Below are 20,824 nucleotides of genomic sequence, written 5' to 3'. Positions count from 1 at the left end.
GTACCCTATTGTGGTTTCCTGAGCACCACCAGGAGTGATCTGAGTAAGGCCTAAGCACCACCACTGAGTGTGGCCCAAAATCAAAGAAACAAAAATTCTGCCACTGATGTATATAGTAAGTGAAATAAGCTGGATACATACATATTGTATAATCAAATTTCTACATGGAATCTCAAAACGTTGAATTTATAAACATAAGGTGAAACAATGATTGGCAGAAACTGGCACCCAGAGAAAATGGAGTAATTTGTCCAAAGAGTACAAGTTTCTAGGTCCTAGTTCTGAGGATCCGAGTATAGAACAGTGAATATCATCGATTAAATACTGTATTTGTAAATATGGCAACAGTGTTCTTCTCACATAATAAGAACATAAATGTGCTAGGTATGTTAATTAGTTCTATTCTAGTATTACCATACTAGTATAATTTATTGAAATATATATATATCGATGTGCCATAAACATATTTATAATTTTGGCAATACAAGAGAATAAATGTAAAAATGTTTCATAAATTTTCTTTTTCTTTCATTATTAGAATATTTTCTTACTCAACGACAATCCTAAAGTAACATCTTTCAAAGTGGAATAATAGAAGAAATAAGGCACATACAAGCAGGTGACCTAGGTTCAACTTATGAGACAATAGGGCCCTTCAAGAATCACTAAGTTATGGAGTTCTAACAACACTCCCCCAACCACACAGCTAGGTGAGGCCCTAAAGTAGGGTGCAGAGGCAAGCTAGCACTGCTTCCTCCAACCCTTGAACTGTTTGCCTACCAGGCTATGAAACAATTAGTTGCCCAAATTCCTGGGAATTCTTCCCCACCAAAACAAACAAACAAAAAACCCATCTTTCTAATTTCAAATTTAGAAAGAAGATAGTGACTTGATTTAAATCAACTATTAACACTGAAAAATTAACTTTTCAGTAAATACTTACGTTTCTAACTAATGGAACCATTGGGAATATGCTTTTGGTCTTTAAGTAAACTCTCTAGAGAAGAGAGCTTATTCCATCACGGAATAATGAAGCACCATTGTTTTATTCCTCCATCAGGAAAGATCAATCATAAATTGAATTTATAGGCTTCTGTAGTTGTCAGTCAATACTCAGTATCATATTCAATACTACTTGATGATTTTGTTTTTTATGTCATACTCTACTTAAGGTAACTGCATAATAATTTTAGAAACATTTCCCAAGTGTTTTAATAATGCTGAAGTCAAATTAGTTACCTGACTTATAGTTCACACAAGTCCTCTCAGTGGCCATAATGACTAAATATATGGCAATTACCATCATTCATAGGTGTAACACTGAAACTATAGTACTTTCTGCCATCTTATAAGGACATTCAAATGTTTAGTAAATTTTTTAGTTCTAATAATTTTGAAGATAATTTTGGTCAGTGATCCTACCACAAAATAAATGGGTTTCACCAATTTAATGTTGGTTTTTGGTGAGCCACTGTTAAGATTTTCAATGTGATACTTCATTAAGTTATTAATATACATTTTAAATACACAAATTGTTAGGGATAAATATTGGATCGTTGGAGAACTTAATTAACCTAGAGATAGTTGCTGCAACGATCACGTGAGATAAGAATTTCTGCTTAGTAGCTCCTGAACCCATTCAAAAGTTTAGCATCATGTATTACTATTTTTTTGTTGTTGTTTTTTGTTTGTTTGTTTTTGGGCCACACCCGTTTGACGCTCAGGGGTTACTCCTGGCTATGCACTCAGAAATCGCCCCTGGCTTGGGGGGACCATATGGGACACCGGGGGATCGAACCGGGGTTCATCCTATGCTAGCGCTTGCAAAGCAGACACCTTACCTCTAGCGCCACCTTCCCAGCCCCAACTATTTTTTAATTCTCATAAAGGACTTCTCACTCTAATGATTCATGGGGAACAAAAATTCTAGCTGTAAGAGGACTTGACACAAAGTCACATTCTTGAACCATTAAGATTTATCTATTTTTATGTCTCGTGTATGTATGTGGGTATGGGCATAAGCACAAATGTTAGGCATGCACCCAATAATGGAAGAGTAAAGAAGTTTATATTCTATTTCAGTTATTCACTATCCTAGGTCTTATATGGTTAAATGTTCTGAAAATATTAAAGCTAAAACATATCCTGGAATAGACTACCAGAGGTATAGCAACTATAGAAAGCATACTCTTATATACCAATAGTAATAAGGATGAAATGGACATTAAGAAAACAACCCCATTCACAATAGTACCACACAAACTCAAATATCTTGGAATCAACTTGACTAAATATGTGAAGGACCTATACAAAGAAAACTATAAAACTCTGCTCCAAGAAATAAGAGAGGACACACGGAAATGGAAACACATACCCTGCTCATGGATTGGCAGGATTAACATCATCAAAATGTCAATACTCCCCAAGGCATTATACAGATTTAATGCCATCCCTCTAAAGATACCCATGACATTCTTCAAAGAAGTGGATCAGACACTTTTGAAATTCATTTGGAACAATAAACACCCTCGAATAGCTAAAGCAATCATTGGGAAAAAGAATATGGGAGGAATTACTTTTCCCAACTTTAAACTGTACTACAAAGCAACAATTATCAAAACAGCATGGTATTGGAATAAGGATAGGTCCTCAGATCAGTGGAATAGGCTTGAATACTCAGAAAATGTTCCCCAGAGATACAACCATCTAATTTTTGATAAAGGAGCAGGAAATCCTAAATGGAGCAGGGAAAGCCTCTTCAACAAGTGGTGTTGGCACAATTGGATAGCCACTTGCAAAAAATTAAACTTAGACCCCCAGCTAACATCATGTACAAAGGTAAAATCCAAATGGATTAAAGACCTCGATATCAGCCCCAAAACCATAAGATATATAGAACAGCACATAGGCAAAACACTCCAGGACATTACAGGCACCTTCAAGGAGGAAACTGCACTCTCCAAGCAAGTGAAAGCAGAGATTAACAGATGGGAATATATTAAGCTGAGAAGCTTCTGCACCTCAAAGGAAATAGTGCCCAGGATACAAGAGCCACCCACTGAGTGGGAGAAACTATTCACCCAATACCCATCAGATAAGGGGCTAATCTCTAAAATATACAAGGCACTGACAGAACTTTACAAGAAAAAAACATCTAACCCCATCAAAAAATGGGGAGAAGAAATGAACAGACACTTTGACAAAGAAGAAATACGCATGGCCAAAAGACACATGAAAAAATGTTCCACATCACTAATCATCAGGGAGATGCAAATCAAAACAACGATGAGATACCACCTCACACCCCAGAGAATGGCACACATCACAAAGAATGAGAATAAACAGTGTTGGCGGGGATGTGGAGAGAAAGGAACTCTTATCCACTGCTGGTGGGAATGCTGTCTAGTTCAACCTTTATGGAAAGCGATATGGAGATTCCTCCAAAAACTGGAAATCGAGCTCCCATACGATCCAGCTATACCACTCCTAGGAATATACCCTAGGAACACAAAAATACAATACAAAAACCCCTTCCTTACACCTATATTCATTGCAGCTCTATTTACCATAGCAAGACTCTGGAAACAACCAAGATGCCCTTCAACAGACGAATGGCTAAAGAAACTGTGGTACATATACACAATGGAATATTATGCAGCTGTCAGGAGAGATGAAGTCATGAAATTTTCCTATACATGGATGTACATGGAATCTATTATGCTGAGTGAAATAAGTCAGAGAGAGAGAGAAAAACGCAGAATGGTCTCACTCATCTATGGGTTTTAAGAAAAATGAAAGACACCCTTGTAATAATAATTTTCAGACACAAAAGAGAAAAGAGCTGGAAGTTCCAGATCACCTCAGGAAGCTCACCACAAAGAGTGATGAGTTTAGTTAGAGAAATAACTACATTTTGAACTGTCCTAATATTGAGAATGTATGAGGGAAATGTAGAGCCTGTTTAGGGTACAGGCGGGGGTTGGGTGGGGAGGAGGGAGATTTGGGACTTGGGTGATGGGAATGTTGCACTGGTGATGGGTGGTGTTCCTTTTATGACTGAAACCCAAACACAATCATGTATGTAATCAAGGTGTTTAAATAAAAATAAATAAATAAAAATAAAAGCAAAAAAAAAAAAGAAATTCTTGCAGCTCAGAAATAATGGCTGATGACCAATATTAATTTTTTTAATGTAGTTCAGGCTACAGGATAATCTGTGGACAGAACACTAGATCTGGTATGTGAAGAATTTGCATTGTAAATCAACTGTTAATGAATTATTGTCTTGTATACAAGCAAGCGTGCAAATCTTTTCTTCATCTCTTACCTACAACTTGAAACATAATACAGAATTTAGTAATGAATATGTCTCTTGACATTTACCTCAGTAACAATTATTTGAATACTGCTTACAGGTCCCTCCATATTTGTTCCTATTAAAATACTGAGGAAAAGGTACTTTTTGGTTATTTGTTCATATGTAGGATCTTTATTTTTGTCAGATTTTTCAGAAATCTATTACAAGGTTTTTGAAGAATATGTACAAAGCTTATACTAGAATTAGAATGGCAGGTGTAATCATAGTTCCAGGGGTTCAGATGTCAAACCGTTACACAGCCACAACAGTTAGATAAACTCAACATCATGTTAAAATAAACAATATATAATCAAAACAGTGTCAGTGATTTGGCTCACTGGCATTTAATAAAGGTACATTTATACAGGGGCCAGAAAGATAAAACAAAGGGCAGCTGACTTTGGTGCAATCCCTGGCATACATATAGTCCCTAGAACATCACCAGAAATAATTCCTGTGCAGAACAGGACTAGATTGAGCACTGCCAGGTAGGGCCCTAAAGTGCCCCAAGAAGAGTAGATTTATATAGTAATGAAGCCAATAATGTTAGCAATTCACTAAAAAATGGTTCTCCAAACCGTCTTGGTAATGTTGGGAAATGTTAAGCATGTAAGAAAGGACTGAGTTTAGGGCCAGGGAGATAGTGCAGTGGTAGGGTGTTTGCCTTGCATGCAGAAGGATAGAATCCCAACACCCCATATGGTCCCAAGCCTGCCAGGAGCGATTTCTGAGTGTTAGAGCCAGGAGTAGCTCGAGCGCTGCCCGGTGTGGTCCAAAAACCAAAAACCAAAAAAAGAAAGGACTGAGTTAAAATAATAGCACACAGTCAGTACATGTAAAACTACATGTAGAATCTTTAGTAAAACAGGTCTTTAGAATATTACATTTCAGACTTAAGGAACAAAATGGTCTAATAATAGGTATTCTCTAAAAGCTGCCATTTTATTTCCACTGGTATGCACTGCCTTGAAGTTCAACTTTATTATTCACCTTTAATTTGCATAGGCACAAATAAAATAGAAAATCTTAAGGATGTCATGATTCTTCAACATTTCCTCCATGTAAAATTCTAGATTACAAGAAATCCTTAAAGAAATGACAACTGTAGTGAATGATCCTTCATAAAAAGTACTATGGTAATTTTTTTTCACTGTGTACATAAAAACTTTGTATAAAGTAAAACTAAGGCTCTTTTAAACATCTTTGGTATAGAACACTCAATATACTTATAGGAATAGTTATTTGAAAGGAACATAAATTTTAACAAAAGAGCATACTTTAGAATAACTTATAAAATGCATTTTTGTTATTCTCATACTGATCTAAGTATTTCATATATCACAATTAAGAAAACTTATACATAATCAACATTGTTTATAGAAAATTTCTCAAAGGTTCAAAGTTTCTCTCCAAAATAGTGTATGAAACCTGTCACTTTAGGAAAATAAGACACAACCTTCACATACTTTTATTTAATTATAGAAAAGCTTTAAAATAAATTTAAGTACTAGGAAATTTAATTTTAAGGGGAAGAGTCAAGAAAAGGAGACCTAGTTTCTAAACATAAGAGCTTACAAAATAATCCTAAAGTATAAAAGAATGCTTAAGAATCTTTAAAAATAGAAAGGTAATTAAAATTGGTGGCATGCCACAAAATAAGTAAAATATGACAAGGAAAATTGTAAAGACTAAAATATCAAAGTAACCTATTAATCTATATACACACATTACATAAATTCAGTCATTTGATATAGGCTGATATTGTAACTTCCCAATTTCTAAGATAAGACTCAAAATAATCATGAAAAAATTATATTAAAATGTCGTTCATCAGTAATCTGTTAAGAGTTTTAGACCTAAATAAATTAGACATGTTAAATCAGGAATCAGCTTGTGCTATTCTCTATACCAGTAGTATATGATGTCAAACTACTCTGGTTTTGTAACTCGATTTGGTACACTTAAAAATAAGCAGTATTATCATTCAGAGTACTCTAATGCAGCTATTTTCTTTTAGAATTTGTATTACATCTTAATGCTGAAAAACAAATAAAACCCACAAGAGGAGGATATGCACTTGTTACTACCTTGCACAGTAAACTATTCTGTTTTTAAATTCCTGGATTTTGCTCTAAAAGATTTGAGAAAGAAGCAACTTTATTATATTTTCTTTTGGTTGCTACTATTTATTTTAAAGATCATTAATTTTAACACTAATACATTACTACATTCTCATTTGAGTCATTTTATTTTCTCAAAGGTAACTTTATGTATTACCATTACAAAAATAACTATTTGCATAATACTTTATGATTTTACATCTATTACAAACACATCACAGGGAGCCTAAGGATGCATTCAGCAGCTTGTCATTCACCACTTCAAGACCCTTCAGAACCAAACAAGGGGGAGGGTGACATTTTGCTAATGGCAGAACTACAGAAAAGAATATAAAATAACAAAGCTTTAGTTTGAAAATTATAAAAGAAATTTAAAAATTACTCATATCCATAAGGTGAAAAATTCCATCTCCCCTAAAAAAAGAAATATGTAAAGATTTATAGCTATGCTTCTTTCAATTATCTAAAACTGCTATTAAAAAGATGAAATTCACATATTTTGCTAAATTTTATAAATTAATGATCCAAAAACTGATTTCAGCTATTTACAGAATTCAGCATGTTTTCTAGGTCTTGTGAAATAACCTGATTACCAATTAGCTATTACTCTACTTTTATATAAATCCTTATAAATAACATCTTAAGAATGTTGAAGAGGGAGATCATGATCTAACATTTAAAAATTATGTGGCTTCATCATTTCTTCCTAGCAAAATAATCACAAAGAACATTGTTTACAGCTTCCATATTTTTCTGTAACCAACAGTTCAGACTAAAAATGCTGAATGCTCAGTTGTTGCCTCTAGTCCAAATGCCCATAGCACTATAGTGTTTTGTAAACAACATGTCTCTATAGTAAATACATCTCCCTTGAGCCACCATCTACTTAATTTAACTGTTGTGGAGTTTCAAATGCAGCATAACACAGATCTTAAACACACCACAGTAGTGTGCATAAAAAAAGGAGGTGGAGAGCAAGAAATGGAGCACGTTGTTGTTTTTCATTCATGCAGTATAGTGATGTCAGTGTCTGCAGCAGCAGTAGGAGCCTTGACCTGTGGAGGCTAAAATCCACTGAAGTCAGAACATTGCAGAATTCTAAAGAATCTAAAGATAACTGCTTTTAAAAAAAATCATTCAACTGTTCATAGAATTTTAAGTAGCTAAGTAGATAGACTAGTTATAACTGCAGTTTTAATTTGGACAGAGAAGAGAAGGTGGGATGGGAAAAAGTAATATAGAGGTAATATAACCAGGGAAAGGAAGGGGTGGGAAAATGGGGACAGAAGAGCCTGAATTAAAAATCACTTCAATGTAAGAAACTGACAAAACCACCTGGTATTAAAAAAACAAAAACAAAAAAACAGAAAAGCCTCCCTCCATTCCCAGCACAAGCTCTCTGATGATGCAAATCTGTCCACTGCACAAACCAGACTCCGAAGTGTTTTCATCATGACTGCATTAAAATTGCATTAAACTTGGACGTGCCATACAACAACAAAGAGGATAGTTTAAGGCTGATCACAAATTTCATTAGAACTACTTGATGATAGTCAACGTAATGCCTCAGTAATTAGGGCTTTTGAAAGATGCAGAAAAACGAGTTGTACTATGATCTGTTAAGATGTTAAGTGTTTATCAACCAAAGTGGAGGTTATATAGATGGCCACTATATTGTTTCAGCAGTTGCCAAAACTGCTGTAACGCTGCTCACAAAACCTTTGTATATACTCTGTCTGCAATGCCTGTTTTATGACTCTTACATTATTCCTTAAAATTACAAACCTCAAACCTATGCATGGCTGGAAGCTAAATCACAACAAAATTTATGTAACTTTTCTTTCTGTTACCTTTTATTTCATCTAGCCCTAGAAAATGTGCAAGAGAGCTGCATATGGCATTAATCTGTTAGAAAATGGTGGTCTTTTCTATAAAATACAGCCAAAGATGTGTTCAGTTGTGGTCATTATTAGGGCAATCACGTTGTTTTCATTCATTCATTCATTCAGGATTTGCTGGAGGATGTCAGTTTCTGCAGCAGCTGGCTTGACCTGGGGGAGGAGTGGAGGAGCAAATTCCTCCTGCATACAGATTACAAGATGTATTTCTTGGTGTTCATACACAACCTACTGCACTACCAACTACCCTGCCTCACCAGCAAGTGGTTAGAAAACAAGCACCTTAGGAAGGTGCTGATTACACTCGGAAATATTAAAGCAAAATACCAAAAACGCGAGCCATCCTAACAGACTACTTTCTTCCGGTCTAAGACCTTCATCGAGAAAACTCCACTTAAAAGAAAAAAAATCGACATACCACATAAACAGTGCACAGAGCTCCCACAGTGTTACACTTCCAAGCAGAGATTTTTTCCAACCAAGTGTCATCGGTTCTCTCCACAGTGCAGCAGCAGCAGCATCTGTAGGTCTAGGCTGGTATCATCTAATGATATTAGGTACTCCACGCTCCCTCAGGAGCTTCAAGTCCCTGTTTTGGCTAAGCTTCCTTTTCTCCCCCAGGACTAGTCAACTACATCATGCACTGTAACCCTAGGCATAAACAAAACCAAACCAAAACAGAAAACGCAGCATCCTTCAGCTCACCATTGCCTCTGATACTAACAGAAAAAAAAGAAACTTGAGATCCTTTAGCAACTCAACTGAAATGTTACGTATACTTAGAAATGGATGAAATGAACACACTGCACACACACACACACACACACACACACACACACACACACACACACACACACACACAAAACAGGTCTTTAGAAATGTACCAGAACACACTGGATTGGCACAACTTGTTTCCAGGGCAGTGCTGGTCTGATGTATATGTCTATGTATGTACATAAAAGTAGGGAAAAGAGGGACAGGAGGTGGAGGTGCGGGGGCGGGGGTGGGACGGGGGGGGGGGGCACAAACACTTCAAATGCAAAAAGAAAAACTGTCCTCGCCCAAAATCCAAAATGCAGCCTACCTCCTTTCATGCCACCATCCTGCAAAAAAGAAAAAGAAAAAAGAAAAAAAAAATCTATGCACACATCTATGAATCCGGGTAGTTAACAAGCGTGTTGGGAACTTGGTAGGAAAACACAAAGACGTAGTACCGAGTCAAACCACCATCAATGGGCTGGAGTTGGTGTGCGCGTTTGGGGGGGGGGGGGGGTTAGGCTCCTCTGTCCCCGCTACAAAGAGCAAACAGAACGAGTGACCTAATGGGCGCTAAAACGGGAGAGAGAGGGGCAAAAAAGAAAAAGCTTTTCGATGCAGGCGAGGGTGGCCCGAGGATGCAAGAGAAGGACACGAGTGTCTGGTGCAGGGGCAGCTCCGAGGCAGCTCGGGCGGGCGGGGCGCGTGTCGGGGCGCGAGGGAGTCCCGCAGCCGCGTTCACACCTCGGAGCGCGCAAGCGGCACGGCGGCGCCCGCGGAACCGAGCCGGGCCGGGCGCCGTCGGGGAGGGCGGGGGGTGGGTGCTGGCTACCTCTGCACGCGGGCGAGCCGGGGCTCCGGCGCTCGGGGGAGCTGCTCCTGCGCTGGCTGTCGGGGGAGCGTCGCGGGCGGCCCTTGGCTCGCGGCGCCGGCTCGGCCGGCGTGGGCGTCGGCGTGGGCGTCGGGGTCGGGGTCGGGCTGGGCGAGGCGGCGGCGGCGGCGGGCGGGCGCGTGGGGCTGTGCTGGCTGCCCCGCAGCAGCTGGAAGGGCACCGTGGCGCGGATGGGCTGCAGCAGCCGGCCGGCTCCCGGGCCCGGGGAGCAGCCGACGCCGCCGCCGCCGCCGCCGCCGGCTCCGTTCGAGCTCCCCGCAGCGGCCGCGGCCGGCGGAGAGCCCGCGGCGCCGCGCCTCATCCTCTGCGGCGGCGCGGGGTGAGGGGTCTGAGAAGAACTGGAGGAGGCAGTGGACATGGTGGCTCCGGAGCGAGCGAGCGAGGGAGCGAGCGCGCCTGCACGACGCCGTGCCGGGCCGGGCCGGGCCGGGCCGGGGCGGGCGAGCCGAGGAGCGAGGCCGAGCTCGGCGCGCGAGCGTGTGGGAGCCGGCGCGCCGGGGCGGGCGTGCTCGTGTGGGGAGGCGAGGCGAGGCGAGGCGACGCGAGGCGAGGCTAAACTAGGAGAGGGGCGGGGAGCGGCGAGGGGAGGAGTCTGCCCCCCCCCCCGCTCAGCGCACCCCCGACGCCGCCTCAGCCCCGGGGGGCGGGGAACGTCTGAGGAAACCAGCCGCGTCCGAGCATCGCGCTCGGCTGGCGGTCACGGTCGGGCCCGCGAGGAGCTCGGAATCGCCGCCGCGGCTGGAGGCATCGGGCTGACAGGGACGCCGCCGCCGGCCCTTCCTCCTACTCCGCCCTCCCGGGGACGCTCGCAGCCTCCGCGCACTTGGAGGCGCGGAAGAGGCCGGCAGGCTCGGGAAAGCCAAGGCGCTCCCTCGGCTTCTGGTATTCGAAACGGGGCCTCGAAGTGCCCCGAGTTCCGCGCGGAGCCCACGCCACCGCCTCCGTCTGTGGCTCACTCCAAATGGCACTCGAGTTGCCCCGCCCCCGGCCCCGCCTCCCGGCGCTCCGGACCCGGCAGCTGCCTCAGCACGAGCGTTCCTCATTGGCTCCGCCGTCCTCCGCTCCCTGGCGTGTCATTGGCTCCGGAGTATGAAGGAGAGGGACGGTAGCCAAGCAAAGTGCGGCGTCTGCTTGAAGGGGCGGGACGTGTGCTGGGTTGGGCGGGGCGTCTGCTTGGCGGGGCGGGGCGTCTGCTTGGCGGGGCGGGGCGTGTGCTGGATTGGGCGGGGCGTCTGCTTGGCGGGGCGGGGCGTCTGCTTGGCGGGGCGGGGCGTGTGCTGGATTGGGCGGGGCGTCTGCTTGAGGGGCGGGGCCAGACGGGGTTGTAACAGGAGGAGGGCCCGAGCGCTCTGGGAGGAGCTGTGCGAGTTGACAGCCTTCGAGGTGAGAGCGAGGCTCTGATTGGGCGCCTACCCTGGGAAAAGTGAGTCCTGCGCGTGTTCTGACACCCAAAGACACGCGCACGCCCCGCCCGCGCGCGAGCCCGGCTAAGCGGGTTGCAAGGCAGTCTCAGGAAGTCTGCACAACTTGAGACAGAAAACGTTGAAGGCAGACTTTTATTTGAGAGGACACCTGTTCTGTTCTGGTGGGATGTTTTTAGGGTCGGATGGAACCTGAGCAGCCCACCTTTCTCCTTTCTTTTAGTGATCGACTGAGGTGAAAACGGATTCACTGTGGCTTTGGTACCCAGTGAAGCCGTTTGCACACCAGGCCAGAGTCCAGGCTCACACTGGTAGGTAGACTTGTTGGCTAAAAACAAAGCCAAAAGGAAATTAAAAGCCATCTGAAGCAAAACCTGGCAACTGGACTTATCAAAGGACCTATGCTTTTACATTTTATATTACGGCTTGCAGTAGTTATGCAGTGTAAAGAGATAAGCTGACACATGTGTAGACTGCAGCTATGAATTGAACAACTTAGTAAGGAGTATGTCATACCACTGTCAGTACTTTTTGCCTCTCACCAGAAACATGGTTTCTTTGAACCAAACAAATATCAGATTTAATGTAACAAACCCTTGTGGTAAACTTTTTTCTTCTGCAGTGAGATTGAGACAATAAAAAAAAAAAACTTAACTTTGCCCACAAAATAAACCAAGATTTTAAACCTTAAGCAGAAAGAATTAAAATTCGTTGTCAGATACCCCCATTAATTTCCATAAAAAATTTTTTTAAAAAAAGGAACCAGTCAGATCGGACTGTTTATGGTGTTTGCCCACAAAAGCAAGCCTCTTGACTTTAGGCATTGTTCTCCACAGGACGGGTTCACTTAAAAGACCAATATTCGGTTCTGAGGTGGTGTTTGAGAATAAGCTAAAAATCACTTGTAAGAATTATACCCAGTACACCATTTTACTAAGGCTAATGAAAATATCTCACTTTATCACGCATTAAATTCATAACAGTTACTGAGTATTTGCCATGAGCTATCTGCTGTTCTTAAGAATATTATGCGGTAACTTATTCAGTCCTCATGTATTGCAAGGAAGCTATTATTTTCTCCTCTATGTTCTCAGATGAGGAACCAAAATGTCTTTCCTTAGATCAACTAGCTGGTAAGTGAAAAACTAAAAATATAACTATAGACTCTGCATTTAACCTGTGACTGAGCTCTGGACTGGAACTCTTGATAGCTTTAAGCTGTAGAGTACATGACTGGTCTTTCGTAACCATTCAGAAGTCTGATTTGTGCATTGAATCTATTCAAAATAAATTTCAAAACTGACAACCTCCCCACCCCAATATATTATTTTCTTCCCAGGTAAATCTAAACTATAAGTAGATTAATTAACTTACCTATTTTCATTTGATATATTTAATTATTTGTTACTTTCCACCTAAATTTATAGACACCTCATTAATTACAAAATTTCATTTTTTCATGAGGGGTAAAATGGCTTGTTTGCAGAGACTATTTCAGAATATCAGAAATAAAAATTTCAAGATGAAATTGCATAAGGTTTTTGAAATTATAAATTTCTAAACTGTTGACTTTATTATAGCATGATTTCATTATAGAAATGTCATCTTTAGCTACTCCTAAATATATACAGAGTAAACTCATCATGTTAGTTACAATAATTATAAATTTATACTGAAAAATATAGTCACAGGGATCAATACTTAGTTTGGATCTAAAACAACATAACTACCCATATTTGAGAGGTTGCTTGTATTTGTTCAAAACAACTTAGACAACTTAAATCAGACATAAAATGCAAATGTAACTGTTCCACATTAAGAACTAGTATGTTTTTGAATTGTATTTTATATTATTAATAAGTCATAATGATCTAGAATTTCAATTACCTCTTCTTAAGTACTAATATTTAACAACTTTCTGTTTTGAACAAATAAATGGTGAATAAACTAAAATTAGTACCTGCTTTTAAATGTTTCTTTCTTCAATACTTAATTTGTTCTGAAATCCAGAGATATAGTAGATGGATTAAGGTCTGTGCACGCACTACAATTTCCTGCTAGATTCAACCCTGGAGGCCCTTGAGCACTGCTTTAATGGTCATATTTGAAACCGAGACTGGAGCAAACCTCCTTCTCAGATCCTATCGCTGAGCCCATCGATCTGTTTTGGGGAGAATCATTAAATGGGGCTCCAGGGTTTCCTGAGTATTCATGGGCACTCCCTTTACAAACCCCCCAAAATAATTAAAAATACATATTTTTATTAAAAGTATAAGTGTGCCCCCCAGGGTGTTTATGAAGGGGTGTTTAAAAGCTGTAGAAAAACATTCTAGCAAATAGAAAACCATTAGAAGCAGGAATTATTGCTGATCTAGGAAGCTTGTGACAATTTTACGCTAACTATAGGGTAGATGAGCCCTTGTCTAGATTATTTCTGTTTATTGAATTTAAATACAACAATTTATGACAATTCTATGTAAGACGTACTTAATATTCAAAACAAGTCTCTTTACTAATTGTCCTGACTGGAAGACAAAATTTGAAAACAAATTTGGTGACATGAGAAGTACTTTTGTTTGTAGTAGCCCTCTATATTTGGCTATCAAGGGACAAGAATCTTCAATTCAAATATAAAACTGTATTATAGGTTAAATTCAAACAGAAATCATTGGCTACATATGGTTATTATGCAGCTCTCTATAGAGAGAGAATGAGATAGAAACCTTTGGAGCCTACCTAGCTCCCCAAACCTTACTCTTCTGTTTTCATCTGTTTCATCCAGCAGTACTTCCAAGACCCATTCAAATCTAGAGAGACCATCTCCAGACTGTCAATAATAGTTAGCAATGAGGTCATAGGTGAAAGAACACTAAACAGACCTGCTCTGATGTTATTCTTAAGCTTATTCAATACTCTTGTAGGTGGATTCGTAATAGCCACAACAACCAAAACCTGGTCCTTTTTGTTACTGGCAGATGCTTACAGTAAAACTTCCTAGTCCTTTGAATGGCCTCTATGCATGTTTATTTTAAGTGTTCTCTCTGCCTTAAAAATTCTTGCCTGATATCCACCTAGCTTACTCCCTTCTTTCCAGTAGGTCTTTGCTCAGACATTGCCACTATTTTGCTTAGACAATGACAACTTTTCTGAATGTCCTTTTGAAAATGTAATTACACCCTAAGCGTTCTTTGCTCTTTATCCTGCTTTAACTTTTCGGTAGTGCCTACCATCTTGCATATATTATAATTTGTTCTAGTCTGCATTTGTTCTTGGCTTCATAAAAGTCAAGAAGACAAAACATAATATGTATTTTATCTGCCAGATCTTCAAAGTTATGATTGATATGTGATAGACAATATTTGTTCAATGATGTGAGAAGAGTAGCAAATTTTAACTAGTGGTTGGTTACCTTAGGAACTAAACTTGTACTTCATCAGACAATAAAAACAGCCAATATATGTATTATGCAAGGTAAAGTCACAAATAGAAAATATATTATGGAGTTACTGTAAACCATGTAAACCATTTGCATTGGAGTTTATATTCAGAAAGAATATCTTGCATTATGGCCTAGATATCGATCAGGTGAGAAAATAATCCTGTTGGCCCATAGAGGCTCAATTAAGGTTGAAAATGAAAAAACTGAAACTGGTAATGGCTATTGAAATTTGTAGGAATAAAACCCTGAAATTGACAGGCAACTGAAAAGAATCAGTTAAGGAGGGACAGCTGCTTATTTGTAGTTAGTTTTATCTCACTGTTAGAAGCAGTTATTCTCAAGAGATTTGTTAAAGGAACTGAAAAAGTTTAATTTTGTGTAAAATAATATTTTGTTCCAGTAGTTAAAAGTCTTTATTTTCATCTTAACTTTATTGAGATTTAGTTGATATCTAGTACGTATATTTAACCTGTACAACTTAATTATTTGTGTGCATATATTAAAATCATTACCATAATAAGATTGACTAACACAGGGATCACCTCACAAAGTCACAGTTTTTCTGTATGGTAAGAACTTTTAAAACCCTAATATCATAGAAATTTTCACTTTTTTGTATAATAAAGTTTTATTAACTATAATCATCATGTTATAATGTGCTTATTAATCATGTAATAATACATTTATATAAGCTTTGATCATCTTTCCCTATTTTCTCCACCTACTATCCCCTCCTAGAAATCACTAATTTGTTCTCTTTTTTGGGAGGGATCTGATTTTTTAGGATTCAGATACAAAGGAGATCATTTTCTTTTTTCTTTATGTTTGGGCCATACTTGGAACAACTCCTAATTAGTGCTTAGAGTTCTTTCCTAGGAGCTCAGAGGAACATATGTAAAGATGTAGATAGAATCTAGGCCTCCTGCATGCAAAGCTTGTTCTTCAGTCTGGTAAGCTATATCTTTCTGGCCAAGTATTTATTTTTCCTTTTACCTGCCTTATTTCACATAGCTCCCAAGCTTTATTATGTTGTTACAAATTGCAGAATTTTCTTTTTTAATTATTGAATGAGCCATTCAACTATGTAGGTGTGTGACATTGTATTAATTCATGTATCAAAGGTCACAAATATATGTTTTTTCCATATCTTGTTATGGTAAATAATACTATAAAGAATGTGTGGGTGCAGAATCTCTTCAAATTAGTGTTTTCATTTCTTTCTCATAAATACTCAGAAATGAGCTTACTGGATCATATAATATTCTATTTTTAACTGTTTTACATAGTATTTTATATGGTTTTTCATATTGACTTTATTGGTTTATATTCTCACCAATAGTACATACGGGTTCCAGTTCTGCAAAAATCTTGATGACACTTGTTAATTCTTTCTTTCTCTTTTTTTGGGGGAGTGTTCACACTCTGTGATGTTCAGGGAGTACTCCTGTCTATGTGCTCACAAATTGCTCCTGGCTTGAGGGCCATATAGGATGCCAGGATCGAACCAAGGTCCATCAGCCATGTGCAAGGCAAACGCCATACTGTTGCACTATCGTTCTGCCCCCGATACTTGTTATTTCTTGCTTTTTTGATAACAAAATGCTAACAAGTGTAAGGTGATATTAGATTAGTCATTTTGATTTCTAAGTCTCTGATACTTTGTGATGTTGCTCATGTACTTGTTGAACATTGGAATGTCTTCAGCAAGGGGAGAGGATACCTGGTGGTGCTCAGGAATATTCCTGGCATGGTATTGGGGCCCACATAGCTCCAGGAACAGAACCCAGGTTTGGACTATTGATATATAACATATATACCTCATATATTCAGTTGTATATATTCTCTTTTTTGTGGAGGTGCCCACACCCAGTGATGATTAGTAGCTACTCCTGGCTATGCACTTAGAAATCCCTCCTGGCTTGAGGGACCATATGGGATGCTGGGGGATTGAACTCTGGTCCATCTTAGGCTAGCGCCAGCAAAGCAGACACCTTAATGCTTGTGCCACCGCTACAGTCCCTGAATTGTTTATATTCTTTATATAACTTGAATTTTAGTTCACTAGAAAATACACCTTGAAAATATTTTTGCTTTTTGTTTTGTTTTGTTTTTTGAGTCTCATCTTGCAGTACTCAGAGCTTACTCCTGGCTCTCTGCTCACTCATGGTGGTGTGGGAGGCCATATTTGGTGCTGGGTATTGAACCTGGGCCTGCTGCATACAATGCAAGGGCCCTACCCATCTACCACTTTGTCTCCTTTTTGCTATTTTGTCAAGGCCTTTGCCGTTTACTTTGTTGATGTTTTCTTGAGTTATGCAAAAGTTTTTCGTTTGATACAGTTCCACTTTTTTCTTTTTGTTTTTATTGCTTGTGTTTGGAATATTATATGTAAATGTAAGATCCTTGCTAAGACAAAGAAAAAGCTAAGAAGCTTTCCTTCTAACATTGCTTTCAAAAAATGTACAACACCGTAATAAGAATAAAGGATGTTTCCATTTTTAACTGATAAATACAAAATAGTAAGTATCTAATTATTCCTAAAGAGTTAAAAACAGGAATGGAAATGTAGTACTTGTAGTAGAGCACTTGCATTACATAGATGAGACCACGAATCTGATCCTTGCACCAGACACACAAAGAAATTCTCCAGCTTTTATATACAATTCCTGTTGGCAATTTTGATGCTAAGGGCACATTCCCAAATTGACATGTAAATAGATTTTACATTTCTATTGTTTTAGCTTCAAAGATAAAGCCAACACTACATAAGTATAATATTCATTGTATATGAAGGAATAAAGAAGCATGCTTCATAATCAGGGGTTTTAAATGAGTGTTCAGAGTGATTAAAATGTATCATTGCTTATTTCAAATTCAGCTAAATTTTACTTTTGTTATGGGACTGTTGTTTAGTTGCAGTTTATCAGTAGAGCTCAATTGAAGTTCTTTTTTAAAATTTTCTGTTCCCTTACAAAAAATAATAGTTCTCTATCAATATGTCTTAATAGAAATATTGCTATCATAAGACCTTAGTAACTCATTATCAAGTTACTTAATAAATGTCTAAGGAGTATCAGGTTCTGTTGTATACTTTTTGGACACTTCACACTTTGATAAAATGTAATCTTGAAGCAGAGCTGTATGCTTTAAAAAGATGTTTAAGTATATGTTTTTTTAATAAGATATGCAAAGAAAACAATAGGGCCAAGAGGAGAGGAGTGTGTGGCTTTTGAGGAAAGACTTCCAGAAGAGTAAAAGAACTTTTATCACTAGGAATTCACAGCATATGTTAGATTATTTAAAAGGCTGCCTTAACTGATGGTTAATGGAAAATAAGTCTAATTCTATTGTGTTGATGATATGTCATGGATGCTGCCGAGTGTTATTCCCAGTGTTAAGACTTGCACTTTTTTGAGTATGTGATGAGGATCCCAGTGGAAGAGTCTCAATTGGGTGAGGAAGAACAGGAGTACAGGGCCAGTGATAGCATAGCGGTAGGGTGTTTGCCTTTCACGTGGCCAATCTAGGACGGCTAATCTAGGACAGACCATGGTTTGATTCCCCAGCATTCCCGAAGCCAGGAGCGATTTGTGTGTGCATAGCCAGGCGTAACCCCTGAGTGTCACAGGGTGTTGCCCAAAAAGTAAAAAAAAAAAAAAAAAAAAAAAAAGAACAGGCGTACAGCAGCTGTGCCTTGTGAAGATTAAAACTTTACAACCTGGGTTGAAGAGTATAAGAGTGGAATATGATTGAGCAGATTTTGACAAGAGTCCATGGGACTGTAAGTATTAAGAATTAAGGGAAATGGAAATTGAATCACTGTAAGGTACACAATTGCAAAGTTGTTCATCACTGAGCTTCTGTCACAAAATGTTCAGTACCTTTCACCGGAGCACATTTCCCACTATCACTGTCATCAGTTTCCCTTCCACACTCCCCCCTGCTTGACTCCGTGGTGCTAGACACTCTCTCCCTCTCTCAATTAGGAATCATATGACCCCAGGACATTATGAGGGGGCATAAGTAAAAATCATAAACATAGGGCACATAGCACAAGACTAGGGGACCAAACAGTAATGGAGGAGTTACAAGAAGAAAATAAGGCTGTAAAGGGGGTGCTCTTGGAAGAGTTGAAAAATCTAATGTTCATACAGCATTTCGTCTATACGTACTGATGTAATGGTTTGACTTGCGTAATTGAATGCTTACCATAATAAGTTTCATGAACATCCTTCATCTCTTATAGATTATAAAAATATCTTTGGAGGCAATTTAAAAACTATCATGAAGTTGATAGCCTATTTGGACTTGGAAGTTATTAATGTATAAATGAATAAGATAATGAAGAAAGCAGGAAAAATTATGGACACAAATTTGAGAAATTTTATGTCAGTTGTGAAGGGCACAAAAAGTAAACTAAAAAAGGAGATGGGGGCAGGGGTAAAAGTTCTTTGTCTTGAGCAGTAAGTCCAATATACCTATTGGACTATCTGACTGCACATATTCTCAAAGAACTAAGCCTCCTCAACACAGAACAGTTGGGTCTGACAACTATGTTTGTACAAAATGACCTTGTTCCTCTGACCTTGGCTGATTTGAGTTCCACTACTGACCAAAGCTAGACCAATAGCAGTTTCTCCCCAGGGAATTTGGAATTAATAAATACAATGTTATTCTATTAAGGACATGAACAGGGTAAACAAAGAAACTTGTTGGTGGAGTGGCATGCACAGTGAGCAGAGAAAACCTGTCTATGAAGAAAATAGAAATCATGCATAAAATAAAATGAGACCTGGTTACCAAGGATATCCTGAAAATATGTTTTTCCCCTGATAGTGATTTTAGGTATTACCCATTTTTCTCCTGTCCTCTAAAACCATCACACTCCTGTCTATGATTAAATGGGTTTTTCTATTACTTTCTTAAATCTCTCCCTCTTGTTCATCAAGTTTTAAATTATCCCCAGTATTAAAAACATTCTCCCATGCTAAAATAATAAAACAAAGATTTCCATGTTTTCAATTCATATCTGTAGTCTTACTTCTCTGATACCAAGATGCAAATATTTTGATAAAGTTGTCTAGAAGTTCACCCTAATTTCTAATTCAGTCTGCTTCTGACTGTCACTTATAAAGCAGCTGAAAGCTGTTATCCCTTTTGTTACTAAACTTTCTATGGCCAGACTCAATGCATGTTCTTTAGACTTTATCCTACTCCAACAGTTAGTACTTTTCAACAAAGTTCCTCAGACTCAGTTTTTAAAATTAAAAACTGCAATGATGTGATTTGTTTTCTGCTCTCTTAATACTGTTGTTCAATGTCCTTTAGAAGTTCATTTTAATTTCTTAAAAGGTTTTTTTTTTTTTTGTTTGTTTTTTTGGGCCACACCCGGTGAGGCTCAGGAGTTACTCCTGGCTACACACTCAGAAATCACTCCTAGCTTGGGGGGACCATATGGGACACTGGGGGATTTTGACAATTACAGTGCTTGGAGTTTCTACCCTATTAGACCATTGTATTTGTTCTTGGAGTATTATATGTATATATGGTGTATATACTTAGAATTAAGTATCTCAAGAAGTATCCTTCTCCTTCTGGCTTACTTCATTTTACATAATATTTTGTAGACCCAGCCATGTTGCTGCAAAAGCAATGACTGTATCATTTCTAACTGCTATGTAGTATTCCATTGTGTATAAATACCACATCTTCTTTGTCCTAGGTCAGCACAAGCAAGGCAAATGCCCTACCACTTGTGCCACCACTCTAGCCCCTTAACTTCTTAAGTTTTTAAGGGGAAAAAGTCCTTTTCCTTAGTCCTTTCTAAATACTTGGCTCTATTTGCTATCTTCTTTTTTATCTTATTTTCTTGAAATAATTATTATCAACAGAATCCTTTATAGTTGAATTAGAGATATGCAACAAGTCAGGGCCTTCCCCA

General features: G+C 39.1%; 2 protein-coding genes across 2 annotated transcripts in view; one reads left to right on the top strand and one right to left on the bottom strand.

The window, feature by feature from the left end:
* GLCCI1 (glucocorticoid induced 1) overlaps positions 1-10,381 on the bottom strand; it is a 107,128-nt gene extending 96,747 nt beyond the window's left edge. The window contains exon 1 of the mRNA XM_049768980.1: positions 9,964-10,381. Coding sequence (XP_049624937.1) covers positions 9,964-10,381 — 418 coding nt within the window. The remainder of the gene's footprint in view (positions 1-9,963) is intronic.
* LOC126012062 (collagen alpha-1(III) chain-like) lies at positions 10,380-11,132 on the top strand. The gene has a single exon (XM_049775898.1). It carries the CDS (start codon positions 10,380-10,382, stop codon positions 11,130-11,132), a length of 753 nt encoding a protein of 250 aa, XP_049631855.1.
* Positions 11,133-20,824: the final 9,692 nt, after the last annotated feature.

Source organism: Suncus etruscus, chromosome 1, assembly GCF_024139225.1.
Source record: "Suncus etruscus isolate mSunEtr1 chromosome 1, mSunEtr1.pri.cur, whole genome shotgun sequence".
Classification (NCBI taxonomy): domain Eukaryota; kingdom Metazoa; phylum Chordata; class Mammalia; order Eulipotyphla; family Soricidae; genus Suncus; species Suncus etruscus.
This window is presented reverse-complemented; position numbering and strand designations above follow the sequence as displayed.